At 51.8% G+C, this 21,438-nt stretch overlaps 1 protein-coding gene across 1 annotated transcript in view; it reads left to right on the top strand.

Moving 5' to 3' along the window:
- The first annotated feature begins 278 nt into the window (after nucleotides 1-278).
- Nucleotides 279-21,438, top strand: part of HES1 (hes family bHLH transcription factor 1) — a 23,828-nt gene continuing 2,668 nt past the window's right edge. Inside the window, exons 1-2 of the mRNA XM_085298681.1 lie at nucleotides 279-496; nucleotides 3,479-3,593. Coding sequence (XP_085154807.1) covers nucleotides 279-496; nucleotides 3,479-3,593 — 333 coding nt within the window. The remainder of the gene's footprint in view (nucleotides 497-3,478; nucleotides 3,594-21,438) is intronic.

Here is a 21,438-nt window from a genome sequence, read left to right as displayed (position 1 = left end):
TGCGGCTGGCTGTGCAACCCCGGAGGCGCTATTACCCGTGACGGCCGCTCTCCGCTGCCGGTCGCGGATCACCAGGCACCAGGTTATTAAAATAAACGCGCAGGTGCCACACGCTCACAGCGCTCCTCCGGCCGCCAGCCCCGGCCTTGGCGTGCTGCGYGGGCAGCGGCCGGCTCTGCCCTTGCTCCCGGAGATAACGGCGAGCGGGAAYGCGCTGGAGGCTGCCGGCACCGCGGGGATAAAAACCCAGGCCGAGGCTTTGTGGCGGGGAAGCRCGCATGCCGCCGGTCTCGGGCCCCGGCGTCGCTGCCCGGGCTGAGCACAGCCCGTCCCCGCCGCCCCCGCGCCCTGCACCCCGCGCCGACGCAGCCGGGCTCTGCGCAGCCCCGCCGGACGCGGCGCCCGGGCCGGAGGCCGCCTCCTCCCGGGAAAGCGTGCGGCCGCGCCGGGGAGGGGGTGTTTGCAGGCGTCTGTCTGCCCGCGTGCGCGCTGCAAGGTGAGCGCAGCCTGCACGGGGAGCGCGCGCGCGCGCGTGTGTGTGTGTGTGTGTGTGTGTGTGTACCAGGGAGGCCTGTTTGCATATGAAAGTGGCAGTGTGCTCCGGAGGGCTGTATCATTTATTGTATGATCTTATCTGGCGCGTGCCTCAGCCGCCCTTTCCCACACTCTGCATGCTCTGCTGCCAAGGCCCAGGGCTTAGCCTGTCAGCATTACCCGGGCTCAGCAGGCAGGCAGTAATTCCCTGAATAAAGAAAACATTTTAAGGTTTGACAAGTCCAGCATTTGCATGTCTGTTTTCAGAGAAATAACCATCTCAGGGGATTAAACCTTTTTTTTTTCCCATCCAGTCCAAAGTATGAAAACATTCTTGACATAGTTGCCTGAAAAAGGATTTCTATAGAGTAAAATACCTTGTGTCCTGTGTGAGTCCAGTGATTTGCTTTGGGGGGAAAAAAAAAGAAAAAAAAAAAAAAGAAAGGAAAGAAAGAAAGAAAGAAAGAAAAGAGCCGCTCCAGTCCAATAGGTTGTTGGTTTTAAAGTGGGTGAAATGCGCCAGCAAGCCCCACAGATCTCAGGCAATGCACACATCAGGAAGGATTTACATCCCCCCAGGCTCCCGCTCGGTCACTGCCCATCCCTTTGTGCTGTGCCGGAGCCAGGCAGAGCCTGGCCGTTCGGCTCCCCGTGGGGCTTGGGCCACGCTGGTTCATACTGCCGGAGTTTTGCTTTGAGCAGCGAGCAGCGGGTGCTGGACGAACCCTCCCTTGGGCTCACCGGGTCTCTCCTTGCTTGCAGCCAAGGAAGGCGAGACAGGCAAATGGCTGGGCAGGATGGATGGTGGGGTGCAGGGGAGACCGGGGAGATCCAGCTTTCTTGAAAGCAGTGTAAGAATTGCAGCAAGAACATCCTGCTGTGAACTTCAGCCACGTGCTGCAAGGTGATCTGTGACGGCCAGAGCTGGAAACCCGGGGGCTTGGGTCAAATTCCAATGCCAAAGCTCGCYGCCACAGTCCCTCCTCCATAAACCCAGAAAGCCAGCTGCATCTGTGTTCCGGATGGAAATCTCCATCTGCACCTTGCTCCCCGCTAGCCCGCTCCAGGGGCTCTCACACATGCTCTGCTGATTTCCTCCACAAAGCTGCCTTCAGCATGCCCTGCATTACCACCCCTCTTGCCCTCTCAGCYGTCTAGGCAGGTGTTATGAAGAAGAGGACGAAGATCGCTGGGCGCAGTCCGCGTGGCTCGGGGCGGGCTCACCCGGCAGGCTGGGCAGCTCAGCCCCCGTGCAGAGCTGGCCACCAGCGGGGGCATTTCTGCCCAGACGGGAAGGAGGGGAGACAGTGTCCGTGCTGGGGCAGGACRGGGCAGGCTGGATGCCTGCTCCCAGGGGACAGTCCGTGGTCCTAAGCTGAGCCCTCGTGCTGCCCACCGTGTAACATGGGGCTGGGACAAGCATGCAGAGGGGATCCCTGATACCAGTTCTGCCACTGCCCCGTGACACTCAGGAAAAGCAAGTACTAATTGGCAAGCAAAGAAAGAGCTGGGAATCGAGATGCTGGATTTTCATCCCCATCTCTCAGCTGGTGCCCTTCTCTTCCGGCCAAGCTGTTGGTACTGCCGTGACTCAGTTTACCCACCTGAGAAAGTTACAGCCCTTCTCCCCGGCTGGGAGCATGAACGCCGATCYTCTGCGCGGCGGCGATGCTCAGCCTGCTTTCTCAGGCACTGCCGGGGAAGGGGACAGGCGCCCGGTGCTGGCCAGAGCGGGTCAGGAGGTTGTGCTGTGGCACGTCCTGCAGGAGCACTCGCTGTGCCGGCGCTGCAGGGTGCGGGGGCAGCTCCTGGCCCGGGGACGCAGCTAACCTGGGGAACTTGCTCGCTGCCATGGGAATCACTGCAGCCCAGGGGAATCTGAGCACGTCTTGGATACCTCTGTGGTGAAGGGAGAGCGTCTAGGCTTACAATTTTAAGGACTTTATTTGCTTGAAATAAATTGGATTTATGAAGGACTAGCAAGTCTCTGACTCCAAGGAAGAGGAGTCACTTTGCCAGACTCAGGTGCCTAGGAAACTCCTCCGGGGTTTATCCTCCTTGCACACTACCCGGCAGGAGGCTGGGCCAGGTGAACCTTTGCTCCGACACTGTCTGACAGCTCCCGTGCCAAACAGGTGGGTTCAGGGCCTTCGAGCAAGAAGGTGCCGGGGTCCCCCCTGCCCGGCACGGAGCCGAGCCCAGCCGYGGACGTTTGCAATCTGGCCGGGGGAGTTTCCTCTCCCCCCTGTCCCCTCGCAAGTACACTGGTTTTCTTCACAGCTAAACGAGGCTTTAAACTAGGGGATAATACAGCTTTAACACAGAGAGAGGCTTAAAAAGTAAAAGTGAATCATTTCTCAGTTCTCCTTCCCGTAATCTCTCCTGGTAACATTAATTACGAGTTTGCGCAGAGCGCCCCAAGGCAAGCGCTGCTTTCCCAGGACAATTAAAGTTACTTAATTATTAAAAACCGTGTGTGCTGCTCCTGCGCGCTCCCCGAAGCACCGTGAGGCAGGCGGGCCCGCGCGGCTCACACGCTTTCCCAGCGCGGCGACCGAACGGCCTGTGGGAAAGTCTGCTCCTTTGTAATTCCTGCTGCATAATCTCCGCAAATCCCACCCCGGCCCGCGCCCCGGCCGGGGCCGGCCGGCAGCCCGGCTCCCCCTGGGCGCCGGCCCCAGGCTCGGGCAGCGCCGGCCGGGAATATAGGGAGGAAATTTCTGTGCGCCGGGAGAGCAGCTTGCCAAAAAGCTGTTGGCGCTCCCCAGGCTGCCCGCGGGCCAAAGCGCAGCCGGACGCCCCCGCGCCCGCCCGGGCGTCGTGGGGGTCCCAGCCCGGCGCGGCGCTGGGAGAGGCATCCCCGGCAAAGCACCCGCCGCCTCCTGGCACCCGGCTCGGCCTCGCGGCCTTTTACTCCCCTTCCCGCTCTTCTCTTCCGTGCCAGGAGCTCCAGCTCCCGGCTCGCGGCCAGGCTGCGGCACCCGGCGCTCGTGCCGCGCAATCCGGGTGCTGAGCGCTTCAGCTCCGGCGGGCCGTTCCTGCTGCGCAGGAGGGTGGACGTGAGCGAGACCCTACCCCACRGCTTGCAGGCAGCATGTCCTTGCTTAAGATCCCCAACAGGCCCACCTTCTTCCACCTTCTGCCACCTTCTTCCAGCTTCTTCCAGCTCGYGTGCTTTTGGCTTTCACAATATCCTGGGGCAAAAGCTTTCTCAAGAGAACGGTGCCTGGCGAAGGCAGGTACTTCCTTCTCTCCGTTGTGGACTTACTCTTGCCGTGACCATCTCACTGCTCCCAGCTGGATGCCTGCTCGCTTCCACCTGCCGCTCTGGTTCCTTCACCCTCTCCCACATCACCTCCAGCTTTTTCAAGCTTAAGAACCTAGACATCCGATGTTTCTTCACCACATCTCCAACCTCTACACTCGATCATCCTTGAGGCTTTTCTCCATCTCCTTTTTTTCCTGTTACAACCTTTCTGAGGTAAAAGAGCTGCACATAATACTCAAGAGGAGCATTTATTTATTCAGCTCTGTGTTTTCTCTATCCCTTTCCTAATCATACTTTACACTTTGCTTGCTCTTCTGACTGTCACTGAGCATTGCACTCATGTTTGCAGGGAGCCAGCACAACTCCATACAGGTGAGATGTGCACACAAAGCCAATGTTTTGTATGAGTAGTTAGGGTTGCCTTTTCCCAGGGTACTGCTTTGCCTTTGTTAACATTGAATTTTACCTACCTGTTTACCAACCCGGAGTTTAACACTGTAAGATCCTGCTCAGCAGGCAGCTTCACATTTGGTGACTCCAAGTCTTTTAATAGGTTACATTTAACCCACAAGGAGAATGTCTGGCAACTCATGCAGCTGCCACYACCTCCTGTGCTGGTGCTCCCAAGCAACAGGGTGCAAACCGCAGCTGACAGCTCAGCACGCGTCACCTTGTCCTGCACGCGGGTTGCTCTTTGGCTCCTTGAGTTGCTGGTGTCTTCTAGTGGCCTGTGGCATAGGACAGGGGCTGAGGCAGAGCCCCCAGAGGACAGGCTGCAGGGCAGGAGCCACCTGAGCAGCTTCCATAATTTGCACCACTGCAAACCACCCCCTTGGCTTTTCTGAAGAGCTTTTCAGAGCTTGATTGCCTGTGACTTGCCCTGGGCTTCTGGTAAGTTTTCTGCTTCTGGTATGTACAAAAACATGTTTRCTTTTAGCTTTTAATACTTTTAGTAAGCTGTTCCCAAAATCTTTTTTATCAGCTTTATTATGACATTACAGTTAATTTGCCAGCGTTTGTGCTCTTTTCTATTTTTTGTATTTGAGCACCACTTCTACTTCTGAAGGCTCTCGTCTCCACTAACAGCCTCATTAGCTTCTCTGTAAAACCACAYGGGCTATTTTTAAGTCCTTCTCGAGTCACCAGGCTGGTCACCAGGCTGACTGGGCTCCGCACTAGTCCCAACAGCTGCTCACTGTCGCRCTAACAGAAAATGGCAGCTCACCCCGGACGAGCCCTCCTTCCTCCCGCCCGGGCCTGCCGCGGGGACCGGACAGCCAGCCGCCTCCTGACTTCTGCCCCGAATACAGTAGAGACTCTTTCATCCCCCGTCGCACCCCCAGCCACTTCTTTCCTTCTCCTTACAAAGCCAAAGCTGAAACAAAGATTTCTCCAGCCCTGCCGGCAGCCAGTTTGACTCCTTGAAGTAATCGCTGTAATTGACCCTTGCAGGCGCTGAGCGCCGAGGGAGCGCGAGCCATTCATCAGACTGACGGAGTGTGAAAACCATAAACTCTTTGGCTGAGCTCGCTCCAGGCCCCATCAGGCTGCGCCGGGCTCCTGGCGAGCTTTGCTGCTGTCCTGACCCCACGGTCGCTATTTCTGGTTAATTAGGAGGCCTGAGCCAGTCCCCACGCAGCCACAAAAGACCCCTGGGATGTTCACAAGAGCTTCTAGCCCTCACCCAGCCCAGCCACACGTGGAGACTCACCCAGCTGCTGCAGGGTCAGAGTGCCTGTGTACAGGGAAATACCCAGCTCCTGAAGATGTCACCACCCACGTGCTCTGCCCAGTAAGAYCCCCCGCATCCCACACTCCGCTGAACAACGGTGCAGTGCTCCCCAGGTGAGGCACCACGTATCTGAGTGCATTTTGCAAGGAGGGGCTGGGCAGGTTTTGGTCTGCAGGTCTTTGGACCATGCTGTGGGTGGCCTGGGAGCCCCATACTGGCTGCAGGGAAGCTGTGAGCAGGGTGAGTGATGGAGAGTGGCTCCTCCATCCCCAGGAGCTCAGCCAGTGTGGGAATCACCGGTGTCCTAGAAAGAGGGCTCTGCTGGCTGATACTTCACACAGCACAGGCAGGGCAGGCCCAAATTGCAAGGTCAGTCAAGTGATGAGGATTTGAGCAAACAGATCATCCCACTGCAGCGAGTCATCCAGTTTGCAGGGCACACACACATGCACACGTCCTGCACTAGCGACTTGTCCTGATCTTCCTCCCCTAAAGCCCAAGAGTGAGAGGAGGATTTTGTTGAACCCCTACCCCAGCTAGCACTCCYCCTGCTTCTCTCAGGATGAGGAACAGCACTGACTGAGCACTGCTGCTCTCCTCTACCTGGAGCCCTATATGCGTGGCGTGGCTGGCAGTGCTGAGCCCTGTCCCTTCAGTACCATCCACTTCCTTGGTCTAGGGTTCGCTGCTGAGGGGATGAAGTGCATAAATGGGTTTTCCTTAGACAAAGAACATCTTCGTGGCATAAAACGATGTAGGAAGTGACAAATGCAAGACATAGCTCAGTGAAAAACTGTGTGGATCTGATAGGTACTCATCTTTGTCTCTAGTGTCTCTTCTGTAAGCTCACAGTAATGAATGAGCTTGTGATATTGAGTAAGCTGTAGTGAAATAGGGCCATGGATACACGATGCATGGGATGCCTTTGCCTTTCCCTCAGAGCCTCATTCGTCTYTCATAGGCCCAAACCAGCTCATCCCTTTCACACATGGCTCAAATTCCAGCTAGGAATGAGGTTATTTTCTGGCTGCTGTTGCTTCTGCTGGGAGATGCTCCAGAACCTCCCCATCTGGATGATCATTTCATCCCCATTTGTTTTTCTGCCAATTTTGTCATTTACTTAAGCAGTTTTTTCCTCCACGGTTCTTACTCAGCTGTATGCATGTAACAAGCATATCCTCCCGCCGCCTGCCTTTGCAATCAGCCCGGGAGGACACACTCCCCAGCTCTCTTTGTGCCCCTGCCMTGTCTCTGCACTTCTCCTGCCTGTACACCTCTGTTTTCTGAGTTGAGGTGGCCTGTCCTGTGTGGATCCTGATCCAGGYGGGATCTTGGAGGGGCAGGGATAAATCTGCCCAGGGGAAAGCCTTTCCCTGATCCATCCTAGAACTGGTTTTGCCTCTCCTTCCCCCTAGYCTGGCAGTAGAGCAGGCTCATGTCCTAATTGGCCTGCCCAACATCTGCCTGTTGCCTCCTTGGACATCCCAAAATGCCAGGTGGAAGCAGAAGTTCCCAAAAATCTCGCATACAAGTGCTTCATCCTAGTTTCACCCTGCTTCTCCCTTCCTCTCTGAAAAGTCTTTACTTCTCCTAGATAATTCATTCCTCCTCTGTGCTGTCAATATCTCCCAGATCTGCGGCATCCATATCTCAGCAGCAAATGCTTGCTTTTTGTGTCCAAGTCACTGTTGAAAGATCAGATTTGCCAGTGTTCCTCCTCCAGGCCTGTAATTGCCCTTGCAGCACAGTTCATTGCTGATTCTCACTCTAATGACTCCCTCATTCTGCAATTCCTGGACTGAATTCTCATCTCCTCTTTTTGAATAATACCTTCACATGGTGCATCTCATGCTTTCATGCATTGCAGGGGGCAGCAATCAGCTTTTATTTCCAGGTTGAAAGCCAGTATCTTAAAAAAGTAGATCTCAGGTTAGCATGACACAACCTGCTAGACCTATCTTCCCTTTAATACTATTTTCCATTTGCACCTCTTCCTTTAATTATTTTTCTTCCAAAATTCATTGAACACCTTGTGCATTAGTGAGATTAAGTTAATGGACTTGTACATTGTGAGCTGTGATTTCACATCTAGGATTATGACTACTTCCCTCCCTATTTCTCCCAAAGACACAAGATTTCTCACCTCTGACCATTTGTAACCAAGAAGCCTGCATGGGAAAGTCTGGAGAGGAACCCTCCAGGTGGGACCTCCTCTTGCAGACCTGCGAGCGTGTTTCCTCCCAGGAAAGCACCAGGAAACATAGTTAGCGGGGCCTCCACTCCTCCCACTGAGCCTTCTGCTCACCACACTAGCCTCATGCAGATGTCCAAGGCTTCTCTGAGATTGCCTAAGTGCCCTCAGAGGGGCACGCCATACATCACCAATGGAGATGTGCACTCCRCAGCGTTGTGATGTGCATCGTCTTCAGTGTGCCAGGTCTAATATGCTGCCAGGCATGATGATATGTCAGAGGCTGAGAGCAGCCATCCAAGGACTTCACACTCTGTGCATCCCTCATCCCTTGTGTCCACCCTGGCAATCCATTGGTGCTGTGTTGGGCACCGCATGGCTTAGCCAGAATGTGTTTGTACTTCCACTGGCAAGAAACCCTGGAAAAGGGCTATGCAGCACCAAGGGTGCTGGTATGGCCACTCTGCTGTTATCCTGGGATAAAACTGATTTCCCTGTGCCTCTGAGGATGTTTGCTTTACGATCTGCGAACATCAGGAAGAAATGAAATAGCAGTGCAGAATTCCCTTCAGCAAAGCTTTGATGGTGAAAAATGTGCTGTTGGGTTGTCTGTTCCACAGAATGCAAAAWARRAAAAAAGAAAAAAAARGAAAAAAACAGGAGGAGGGAAAGAAGGAAGAAGGAAAGAAAGAAACCATCTGCTTTTTTTAGAAGTCCCTCACCCACATACTCTRTTTGCATTGCTACGAAAGGCCTTTTCTCCTCTCCCCCTTTCACTCCTGTGCAATCAGATAGTCCCCAAACTGCCCTTGGGTTAATTGAAACCATAAGCCACTGTCACTTACAAGTGTTAYAAGCACAACGACCATGAGGAGTTTAGGTGTTTTGAAAAGTATGATCTAAGTAGGGCTTGCGATGAAAGGCTCGCTGACAGGGGGTGCAAGGCGATGCCGGAAGGCTGCTACAGGTTTCAGCTCRGCCCTACAGCAGGTACTGCTCGCTCTGTCCTTCAACCCTTGCACRCCTTCAGCAGTCCTCTGCCAGCGCAGCTCTGCAGGACCGAGAYCCCAGCAGCACTCGGCAGCTGTGGGCAGAGGCATCTCTTCGCCAAATCRTGGAGAACAGACCGCACTGTTCACCGCATCCAGTTTGTGTGAATGCCTAGCTATGCAGCTGCTGCGCCCAGATCGTGGATATGGCCATCAGCTGAGCTGCTGCTGCAAGGGGAGTCCTGGTTTTGTTTGCTATTTAGGGGGAGAAAAGTCAGATTTTTGCAAGGGCAAAGACCCAGACCGAAATGCGTCTCCCGAGTCTGGCGCAGCAGGAAAAGAGCAGGTGATCGTGTGTGCCAGGCCTCCCTTTAAAGCGAGAATGGCTAATCTTGTCTCAATAAAAACAACATCACGTCAGGGTAATCAGCGGATGCAAAGGCTTTAATGTAACTGGCAGCACCCCAGCAGGGTTCAGGGGTTATCCTGGCTGAAATGTATTCCCACGGGAAAGGTAGATAGCAAGTTCCCTCCTCCAGGTACACATCTGGTGGCTGTCAGATGTCGTGAGGCACGCGTAGAGCTGATGAAGCCTCTGCTACAGCTCAGTCTTGCTCATGAATATGCTTGCAGGTCGGGGTTTCAGGCCCAGGCGTGTGCAAGCCAGCTGCAAAAATTTGGTCCTGAGCCCCCCGCCGTTACCTGGGCTTGCAAAGGTGCTGGGCAGCGCCGGCTCCTGCAGCGGCGGGGACAAGGGGCATGTCACGGCAACACACGCCATGGCAGTGCTGTCGGGGTTGCCTTAATTCCCGGCCAGAATGGTACCATGGGCAACTCGCTCAGCCTTCTGGCATCTCTCTTGATTGCATGAGAYTGATAAAGCGCAGCGATTAAGAAATCAAGAGCTTATTCCCGTGCTAGCCCTGCTCTGTCGGTGCTGCGTTGCGGTTCACACCTGGGACCTGGTGCGCCCCGGGACAGCGCAGCGGTTTCCAAACCGCGGACCGAAGGCCCGTGTGTCCCCAGCGGGCACCGTAAATCTCTGCTTCCCAGGCAGGGCAGCTATGTAAACTGCAGCAGCATCGACGCCGGGTTTATATGCTTACATTTACAACGCGTAAATGGATAGATTACGTTGTGTACACAAGCCGTGTGAGCTGCTGCCGGGCCTGTGCCCCTCGGCGGGCGCTACCAGCACGGCGCAGCACGCGGCTCGCCCCGGTGCCGGCCGCGCCGAGCCCGGCGCGCTGCCCGCGTACGCGGCCCAGCGTCAGGGGCCGGCCCCCGGGCAGTGAGGGGGGGAGCCGCGTTGATTTAAGATGTGAGAGGGTCAAAAGTTTTCTGGGGCTGAGTTGCTATCACGAAGCTGAACACTTCATCCCCCTTTTTATCTGCCCCAGTATTTATTGTCCATGAGCAAATACTTGTGTTTTTATAAATTCCTTTAGAGTGAATCACCCTTCTCCTGTTCAAACCAGCAAAGACCACATCAAACAGTATCACTCCATCTAGAATTAATCATTAATTTAAAGTATTTGACAATATTTTGCCAGCATTAGTTCTTCCTCTCCCCAATTAATAAAGGTTAAGCCTTGGTGCTGACACTTTTCAGAAAACTCAGCGCATCGCTCTGGCGCTCAGAGCTCCGCTGGCTGCCGGGGATGGGGCAGCGGGACACGCCAGCTCCCGTGCTCCGGTGACAGCCAGCTCCGAACACCGCGGAGGTGCCGACCCTCTGCCCGGCCGCCGGCCGAGCTCAGCCCAAGCCCCAGCCCTGCAGCAGAGCCTGCTCCTGCTGTTTGCTTTCCGGCAGGTGGAATTACGCTCTGTGTAGCTCGATCCTGGCATCAAGCAGAGGAGCTGCTGTGCTGCCACGCGAGCTCCCGGGATCCAGCGCCGGGCRGTCGCTGGTCTCATCCGTCCTACAGCTGCGTAACGCACGGTCGAGGATGTGGGAGCTCGCTCCACGCGTGGTGACCATCCGGGAACGTAAGAAGCCCTTTTGGCCTGCCCTGGGGAAGGCACAGAAGTGCTGGTCTGGTCTAGAAAATCATAAAAGGAGACAGAGCCTTCATCTGCCTGCTGTCACCGAAGCCCCAGCGAACAAAGTTGAAAATCAGGCCAAAACCTGATCTCAGATGCATGCATGTGGCTTCTATTCACTTTAGACAGAACCCAGCCTTTAAACGACACATTTTGTACTTCTGTTTTGTTTTATGCCTTTGACATGTGTTTTGCTAGGACACTGCATTTCATTTAAAAATTATTTTTGACAGGCTTTGTGTTTCGTGAATTCCTGCACGCCAGGTCCTGCAACACACATTCCAGATCTGCTGGCCTTTTCAGAGTCAACAAATCCAAGTGGTTTTGCTTCCTGCTCACAAATAAGCCATGAAATGACCTTGATTTTTCCAATGTCTTTGTGTCTGGGCATTTTCTACACACTTTTATGCCATTATGCTGCAGCTCGTGGACGGTTTGCAATCGAGTCTGCTTTGATGCTCTGCTGTTTAGATAGCGTGGCTGGTTACTGGAGTCATGTGGTAACRTTTCTTGCTCTTGAACAGAAAGGTAATACGTCTAAACTCACAGTGGCACATGATAAACTCAGAATATGCCCTGCTCACCACAAATAATACACTAGGGAAGGAAACATCAGGCATCTTAAGATGGCCAAGCTAACGCCAACCAATCAGGCTGAACRAGCACTTGATTTTGGGGTCTTCATGAGTATTGCTTTGGTACTTAAGCGGGTTGGTTCATTTTGATTTAGCAGCATGAACTGGGTGGCTCTTTTAACTCTTTGCTCATCTTCCCCTGCCACTGACATTCACGGTAACTGATACTGTGCCTCGTATTCTGCTTTGGGGCTGATGGAGATGGTGCTGGGGAAGGCATGAGGCTCTCTCCAGCAGCAAGATTACAGAGGCTGGCTCACACACTGCAAAGCAGGGCACAGTAAAGCCAGTGACAAGGGTYGCTGCTTTGCCTCTAAGGAAATCACCTGCCAAACTCTCCTCCCATTTACACCAGTAGAATCCCATTTTATTGCAGGGCAATAGCAGAAAGAGCAGGATAATAGTATTCCGTAACAATGGACCAAAACATTGTAACATCCCTGTAGCGAGCATCAGTGCCCACTTTCTCGGCTGGCATTTCTCCACTGGGTTTATCACCTTATCAGCCATTTGAATACACCTTTTTTATGGCATGAGCCTTTCAGTGGACTTTCTGAAAGACAATGATGGGGCTTTGAAGGTTTGACTGATCCTGTTTCCTGTATGCTCCTGAGCCTTGTATACATTTAAATTTGACTTGTTAACTTTATAAGGATACTTCAGACTTGTATTGTGCTGAAATTGGCTGGGATCTCAGTATCTGCTTTATTCCCACGTACTTTTTCTTAGAAAAGCTTTGTAGTCATGTTATTGCTGTTGGGAGGTTTGGCTTTAACAGCCTCCAATAAAGATATGAGCCTGTGAAAGGGCACCAGTAGCCCAAGATTATTCAATCGTAGCAACCGAAGCGCAGGTGCCTGCTGGTCGGGTGTCTGCAGGGCCCCTCGTGGCACCATGGCCGCCTGCCCAGACCCTTGCAGGCTGAAAGGCAGCTGGGAGGCAGCAGGCCGGAGCAGGGCTTTGCATGCCCCGCAGCTCGGGACCTCCCCAGTACGGCCACGACATCCCGCAGCCTCCTAAGGACTAAGCAGGAGCAGTCCAACCCGCACCAAGACCTAGTGGGCTGGGAGACTCCGCTGCCAAGGCCAGCAAAGGGAAAGGTGGGTTTTGCTTCCTCTTCTGTTTGCATCTTTGTGTAGAGCTGAGGCCTCACCAGTGCTCAGACCGTGGCATTAACACTTCCCCTTCATCAGCAGAAATACTCCCCCAGTCATCTCCTGGGATCCCAAGTCCATTTTGCACAGCCCTGTGATCATCCTGTGGTCACATAATGCTCCAGCCCCGTCTCCTGCTCTGGGTGAAGCCTCCCAGCTCACCACAGAAGTCTCTGATTTTGGCATMTAAATTCTCTCTTTGCATTTTGTAGTACTTTAAAAAAAATGCATCTGCTTTAACCTAGGTCTGCTATCCTTTGGTTTAGTTTGCTATTCTGCTTTCTCTTCATTCTGATTTTGGAAAGTTTCTGCCTTTCCCCTCTGTGTTGCCACACTGACAAGCACAAGGGGCCTAAACTCATTTTCAAGGAAGCTGATGAAAACATTGCCCTTCATCGCAGAGAAGGAAGGACAAGGTCCCTGAAATCTTATTTCAGGCTGCTTCATAGTTTGGACTGCATGTGAAAATAAATGTCATTTCACACGACTTTCTAGATTACTTATYAAATAAAGATGTGCCTGTTAATGCCTAGACTACTGGAATCTGTGAAAATTAAATGATGTACTTGCAAATGGGTTTATTTGTTTTGCTTAACAATTAACTCTTGATTTAAGTAATTAAGCTGTAATTCAGCCTCTTGTTTATAAAATAACATCCTCTGAGAGATAATATTTCCTTTACAGTAATTTGTAACAAATCCATTTCCGACTGCRTAAAAGATCACCTTTTTCCCTCTAGTACTAGCTGGTATGACGAAAGCTATTCTCCAGTGTGATCCCAAACACCAGTGTGTGCGCACAGCCCTGGATTTGCACGTGCAGTCGAGCTTTCAAAACACACATTTAACCCAAGCAAATGGCAGTTGCACAGGAATTTTTCAAAAATTGTACCCCTCACTAATGCAAGTAGGTGGCCAATGGCCTAATGGAGTGACATGTCTGCAAATCWGCAAAAGAAGGAATGAAAATAAGGGAGAAGTCTGGCCCACCCTGGCACACACCGTTCTCTGCTGTCAGAATTTGTAAATCAGGGAGTTTGAATGTAACTCTGTGGATGTCTGCTGTAGGCTGYGCAGCCCATTTACCCCTGAGATCTCACCCAGCACACAAAATATGGAAATCACAGTATCAAAACTGGAAGAGACAGGCAGGTCTGTTATGAGAACTTTTGAAAGATGTGGCTTTCCTGCTTTTTTTCTTTTTCTTTCCAGCCGTGAAGCCCCTAACAATTTCCTGTGATGCAGCAGATTTCCAGGCAGTGAACTTAAGTCTGTTGGGACACAACTTGCTTCTCTTGAAACCCTCCTGAAGCCTCCTCGCAAGTAAGATCCATCAGCTGATCGCCCCAGATAGAAAAATAAAAAAAGCATCACCGAAAACCTCCCTTCCCGTATTTATATGTGCACTATCACTGATCACCTCAGCTTTCTCCAAGGTTGAAATCTGATGCAGTTCAAGTGGCTCACCTGKATTGCCCAGCGCACAAGGCAGAATTTGGCTCACTGAGTAACTGCCAGGGATGCTCCTGGGCATGCATGGGCCATACAGCTCAGCACTGTGCTCAGCTGCCCTAGGCGTAGGTCTGAAGACAGGGTCACTAACTCCACAAACATATACATACACGATCCTGGTATTCCRGGTGTATCTAAAGGACTAATTTTAACTCTGCAATTCACCTGAAAAATAAATGGTTGTAGTAGTGAAGTATTCAAATTATATGTACCTTTAAATATTAGTGAGATAGGCTAATTCTCTCCATAATACTATCAAACTCCAACAAAATTCAAGACACCAGCAGTATCAGACACCAAGTACAAATGATCCATCATACCATGGATTTGTCAAAGACCATCTCCTTACCACTTCTGGAAAGAGGCTGGCTGTGCAAAGGTTGCATTTTGCAGTAGCACTGCACCCTAAATTAACTTGTGTTTTCTTGAATAAACTATTTATATTTAAAAGTTTTAAGTAGTTAAAATTAAGTGACATAATACCTGATGATGAGAATGCTATCCAAGCAGGATCACAGCATTGCTGGTCTCAGTTAGCAGTCACCATTGAAAGAAAACCTTCTTGTTCTCCCCAGATGAGGATATTTGCTTTTCATAAGTATCTATTACTCACAACAGAAAAGTCTTCCTGCAGCTTTCTCTCTAACTCATTATCAGCAACSCTCTTACACCATTCCAAGCTGGTCATTGCTGATTTATGAACTTTTCCAATCTATTTACTGCTATAATATTGTTCTTCCCAGGGCTGATGGACGCCTTATCACTTCATCCTGGGTTCTCAGTACAACTGCACTATAGAAACAAGCAGCAGTACTGGGGAGCAGAAGAAAAAAAAATCATTTCATAAGATTGGCATGTGTCACATGTCACATCTCTTGGCAGGAGAGGTGAGAAATGCACCTTTTCTGCTTTTAAAGAACACTTCCACTAAGGAGGAAAAAAATAGGGAGATGGTGCCAGAACCCCAGGTTAGAGTGCTCAGGGCAACAACCTGTAGCAAATAAGCTCCAAACCCCCACAGACCTCACCAGCCTCAGTGGTAGCTGCAGGCTTTTAGCACCAACAGGGATCAGCTCATCGATTTAGATACTGTATTTGTGCACTAAACTATAGCTGTATGAAACATCTGGCCGCAGTGTCCATCCCACCTGAACACGGTAAAGACTGTATTTCGCAATATTTGAGTTGGGAGCGCTGGATAGAGCCACAGTGCTGCTCCTGGACAAAACAGGGGAGCAGCAAAGTCTGGGAAAGGGCTAAATAGCTGAGAAAAAGGCTCAAACTGCAGAAGATCCCATTTTACAAAACAAAATACTTGGTGTCCAGCATGAAAAGAGAGTGATGAAAACACCTCACTGCTTCTTTGGAGCAGCCCTTAGTGGCCAGCACCCACATGATGGGGACGCGGCTCTGCGCAGCCCGGTGCAGGATCCCAGCCCAGCAGCTGCCTGACGGATGCCTCCAGCCTGTAGGTTTCCCAACCAAGCCAGCTCCACAGCGGATGAGACCTTCCTCCTTGCCCTCCAAATGGCACATGGCCCTTGTCCTGGCCTTCTACCAGCATGCCGGGATTACTGGGCTGCCCTCAGTTGAACTTCTGGCATGAGGCAGGGCTGCTTGTCACAGCCTTTCCCAAAGGGACTGGGAAACCCAAATATTTTCTCACTGCATCTCCACTGACAGACACTGTTGCCAGGATTTTGAGGATAATGTACAGTTTATACATTGCTCTTCTCTTTGCTGATTCATGGCATCATAAATACGAGTTGATGATCAGCTGGTGGATTTAACAGAAAGCTGAAGAGCAGTGATAAGTTCAGGCTGCTTTCTTGGACTGATTAATGACATGGAAAGGGAAACGTGGCTGGAAAATATGATTGCTCCCTTTGCAGAGGAGCACAGACGCTGTGGTTGAGAGCTGGCCCCGTATGATTTACAAGCATACATTCAATGAAGGTTAAGTCCCCAGAGAGCTGGCRTGCCACAGCTTTCTCTGAGCCTGCCCTCGGCTCTGGGGCAGGATTACGCCTGTTCGCGTGCCAGCGAGGCTACACACCAGGGCTGGAGGAATACAGCAGAGGGAGCACACACAAAAGTTTGCATCCTGTCCCAGGACTTTGAGGGTGTATTTACGCAGAGGTACAGTTTCCCCGTGCTGAGGATGGCTGGTGAGGATCCCACCTCTCCATGCTCCTGCCTGCCTGTTTTCACCCCCAGCTTTGCAGATGCAGCCGCTCGCAGCTGTGCTGCAAACCRCATCACTGATCTGATCTTACTTAAAAGTCATGTTCTGCAAAAGCCTGTGAGGCTTCCTAAAGCAGTGCCACCCCCAGGATCAAAATACGGCTCAGAACACAAGCATTGTAGCAACACGTCTGGGGGCAGCCAACCTTTTCAGCCCGTTTTGTGGCCCAAGAATACTTAGATGTAACAACATCCAGGAAAGGGAATGACTCAGCCAAAGTCTCCAACCCAGAGACGTGGAACTGAAGCACATTCACTATTGCCTGGTGGCTCTGCATGAGGTGCAAAGTGCTCTCTGTCTTGTGCTTGGGACAAGGAYTTTTCTGCATGCCAGTGCCCAATGACTCCTGCAAGCCTCCTCCAAACCTGCCACTACCAAGTTTGTGGTATTTTCACACACGTACCCTGACTCTGTGGCTTGCAGAGCCTCCCTGGGTCTCCTTTGGCGGAGCAGCCCTGTGGGCATGCTAGCACGCAGGCACCATTGCTCTGGCCTTAGGCAGGAACACAGAGTGGATCATCATAAATAAAATTCACTCTTGCTGCTGAGATCTCCCAGCACACATGGAGAGGACAACAACMGAGAGGCATCTTTTCTCCTCTTGGGAGTGCAGTGGTGACCATGCATTTATTCGTGGCTCTCAAAGGGGATACAGGCTGAGATGTATGTCCATCTGGCTGCAGCTGGTGTACCTTGCAAAAGATACTGTTGCACTGGAGCGAGACTGCCCTGTTATTGTCAGCAGACTGCAAATTCTTGGTCCAGTGAATTCAGGTCACATACCCTAGAAAGAGTATTTCTGAGAGAAGGCTTAAGAGAGCTCATAGTCCCCAGCTGGGGATGGCAGTGGTAGATACAGGTCCAAGCCCACAGATAGTTTAGGTCCAAGCCCACAGATAGTTTGGGGATATTCCCCAGCTTGTTCCAAGCTGCAGCTGCATCTCCTGCTAGCATCCAGCCCTTCCTGCCCACGAGGGACCAGGCTGCAAGCAGCACAAAGAGGAAAGCTAGGGCTGCACCATCTTCTGTCCATTAGCACATGGGGCTGCTCCAGCCCAAACAGCCATCTCTGAAATWATGTGATGGTTATGAGGGGCAGGAAGAGAATTTCCATCCACATGGGCAGCAATTCACAGCTGCCAAATGCCCTCCCCCACAACCTCATTCTCACAGGGCAGCTTTTCCTTGGCTCAGCAGGACAGAAGGAATCAGCTTAGAAAGAGACTCAGGCATCCTGGCGTTTGTCCCAGAGCCTCCTAGGTGCAGAGCTGTGCACTAGGCTGTGCTGCGGTGGTGAGACAATAATGACTCTTTAATTCCTGTCCTTAGCGACATCAGAATTTCTCAGAGTGGTACTTTGCTGCTTCGCCACTTCATCACACAGCTTTCTGGGTCATTCCAAGGGGGGCATCTGCCAGCCATGGGTGCAATATAAGAAGGAAGGGTACTTATTTCTGGAGCTCACAGATGCCCTCCCCAAAGCAGGGAGGATTGTAACAGAACAAGGTGTTGCACAGTTGTGTGTGCCCCACACCCAGCATGGCTCACATGGCCTGGAGTAAAATGAATAAGCACTTCTGCGGTGGCATCCAGGGAACAGCTGAAGGAGTCCAACTCCTGCGAGCTGCATGCTTTCCAGGGGAGCTGTAGCTACATGAGACCCCCAAGGCTCATCTGCTAATCRGTGCCTGCCAGCTGCAGATGCACCAAGATCCTGAGTCTCAGGAGACCCTCCGGGAAATGCGTCCCCAGTCTAAAGGAGAGGGCAGGATATGCTGCAAAATGGGGCTGCYGTCCCACTTAACAAGCTGCTCCTGCCTTCGGGAGCACTAGGCAGTAGCCTATCTCACAGAATTTGTTTTGCCCTTTACTAYCTTTTATTACCATGAGGACCTGGTGTGTGGGGGGACATCAGCTATGTGTTTAAGGCTGCCYAGTGGAGACATTTGCACTAGGGACACACTTGTCCCCAAGACACTGCACTCACTTTCCAGCCTTCAGGATGGTGACAGCTTCCTGTCATGGCCAGGCTAGAATTTCAGTCCATGACCCGAAGGTGAAAGGCTATTAATGGCTCGGGCTTGTATCATTCCCCCCCCCCACACACACACACACACTATTTACCCAGCTCTTACGAGCAATTTGTTTTCTATGTTCTTTACACTTCCTGGGCCCCTGCAAGCTATGGATACTAAGGCACGTGGGTCCTTAGAAGCTTGCTTTATTCTGGTCTTGGCTCCTTCCTAAAGGAGTGGACAGCAGGTACAGCGAGCTCTGCAACCTTCGTGCTTGCTGTATGCCACATCAGAGGCGGCATCCTGTTTTATTCCACCTTCTGGGTTAGTGCCCAGGACTAGTCTATATTTTCTTGCTGATGTATTTTTACTGCAAGATGTTCTGCAGGTCAGAAATACCCTGCTGTGTTGTGTTTGACATTGTCTAAAGACTCTTCCCAAACCTCCATTTTGGATAATTTCCAATTTGTAACCCAAGATTACAGCCTGAGTAAAGAAAACCACTGTCAGAGGATCACAGGACGAGGAACACCGGTCCCCGGGGTAGCTCCTTATCTCAGAGCATTACCTCCCCATTAACACCCCTTTCAAAAGCAAAGGCAGGGCTGGAGAAGCCCAGAGGATCTATTCCAGATTCCCCCAGTGGTTGCAAACCTTCTCACCACCTCTTTCCAACCTAAACTTGGGCTTGGTCACTTCATTCTCAGAAACATCTTTCAATGTAAATCCTTTCCTTCCTCTTCTGATCCCTGGGGAATTCACAGGTATACATGCTTCCGCTTGGGGATCGCAACTATCGCATGTATAGGGCATTTCACAGACAGCGGATAAAGGAGCCGACCTCAAGCACTGACACCAGTATTACTGCTCCCCCCGCTTCCCCCTGCGGTGCTCAGCCTGGGGCTTCTAGTTCAGACCAGAAGACCCCTGGGGACACCCTGCAGAAGGCAATGCTTTTAGAGGCCCACAGCTGCAAAGTCCAGTACACTCCAACAGCAAACGCTGTTTGGTTGGGAGGTTCTTCCACCTCCACGCGATCCTTCAGTGGGCACTGGCCTGGCGGCCGCGGGGAGGGCAACCAGGGAAAGGCCTTGTACCCCCCRCCACACAGGAAGGGAGCTGCTGCCAGCAGTCGCAGCTCCCCGGCCAGGCCARGCACTGGCAATCGGCAATTACAGTCTGTTCTCACTGTCTTCCCCCTTCTCATCCCCCGGAGAAACCGACCTGTTGCCGGCAATTAGAGGTGGTTAGCAGCTCCTTGGCTACCATAAACATGGACATAATTACAGCCTGTTCTCACTCCCAGCCCAGGAGGGACCGAGCCGCCCAGACTCGCATTTCCTGACCCCTTTGTAAACGAGGGCGAACTCAGAAATGAGGCAGACTATGGCTCAATAACTGTGATAACCTTCCTTTTATACACACACACRTATATAAAAAAAACTACATAACAACATCAGAGAATATGTTAGCCCACCAAATAACCATATAGGTGCCTTAAAAATGTTGTGTTACAGTTTTCATGCTAATCAGTTGCATCAAATGTCCCCAAAAAAACTTCTAAGAAAAGGCTTGTTGGTAGCTATTTTTTCCAGTGCAGTCTCTTGATCTTTTCATCACTGAGTTTGTCCAAATGTCTAATTGAAGCTTATATCAAATATTGCTCATCCGAAGTTAAATCTTATASAGTGAAGGTTACTCTTTATTTCTAAATCAAAAGACTTGTGGTTGGATCAAGGAGCTAAAAGAAAACCTGGATTTGTACTTTTCTGTAGTTTTAAACATGACAGTATCTATTTTCTGGTTTATYTGTATTTATTTATTTATTAACTCTGGTGACTATGCCAGCAAGCCTCTGCAGAGATGATGTCTTTGCCCTGGTGAGATCTGCAAACATGTCTCTTCTTTCTTGAACTTTATTTTTCTCACGGTCTCTGAAAAGGCAAGATCAGGTGATATGTGTGGGATTGGTCCTGTACAGGTGCAGATCAGGTACTGGAGGAGGTGGAAAAACATTACTGTGTATACTGAAAAAAAAAAAAAAAAGAAAGAAAGAAAGAAAGAAAGAAAAGAGAGACAGAAAGAAAGAGAGCAAGTGAGCACATTTTTGAATAGGCCAGGTCTAGTTCTTGGCAGGATGACTCAGGCTTAGCTGGCAGACTATGGGAATAGGAGTGTGAGAAAGCCAGTCAAGCGAAGGGGAAAAAAAGGATTCAAGTCCCCAGGCAAAATACTTTTTTTTTTTTTTTTTTTTTTAAGTAACCCCACAAACTATCCAAACCAGCTCGAGACAAGGAAAGCAGAGCTGCGCCAGGGCCGAGGGACAGGCACCACCCCGTGGTTTTGAATTCGCCTGGGTGACGATGTGAGAGCACGCACCAGCGCATCAGTGGCTATGCCGCCACCAAAGCGTGCAGACGCTGAGTAGCATAACCCACAACAACGGGTTACCTTGGTCTCGTGTGTGCCACCATGCATCCCTGCCCTTTGCCGCACGCCACACACTCCCTTTGGAGATTAGCCGGGCTCTGCAGGTACTGGCCTTGGCAACAGCTGCASAAAACAAGTGAGCGGGCAGGCCCAGGGCGCCACGGAGAGACGAAGAGGCCCTATCAAGCGTGGGTGCCAGTGTGTGCTGAGGCGCGTGGGTTGGTCTTGCTGCCACCAGCCAGGTATGCTGAGCACGCGTGTGTGCAGGCAGGGGCCTGCATGCAGCAGGGCCTGACACTGTGGCAGGGCATAGGACGCTGCTGCAGGGCCAGCCACCACGGCCAGACGTGCAGCAGAGCCAGGCTGTGATGGCAGGGTTTTGGCCACTGCAGCTGGGCCCAGAACGTCGTGGCAGGGCTCAGGGCATCGCGGCTGGACCTGGGCCACTGCAGCAGGGCCAGGTTGTTGTAGCTGGGCTCTGAACCACGTGGCCAGGCTTGGGCCGTGTCAGCTTGGAGAGTTTCCCCTGGGTCCCAGCCAGCGCTGGCCAGAACAGGGGTGAGGCAGTGCTGGGGTGCGTGGAGGCAGCCTGGCCGCCAACAGCTCCCTGCCCCAAGCACTGCCCCGCTCTGCTCCCCACACCTCATGCCTTCACCTCACCTCCCCTAACCCCCTCATCTGATCCCCCTCA

This window comes from Rhea americana, unplaced genomic scaffold (assembly GCF_003343005.1).
Source record: "Rhea americana isolate MKP2758 unplaced genomic scaffold, rheAme1 scaffold_14, whole genome shotgun sequence".
NCBI lineage: Eukaryota > Metazoa > Chordata > Aves > Rheiformes > Rheidae > Rhea > Rhea americana.
This window is presented reverse-complemented; position numbering and strand designations above follow the sequence as displayed.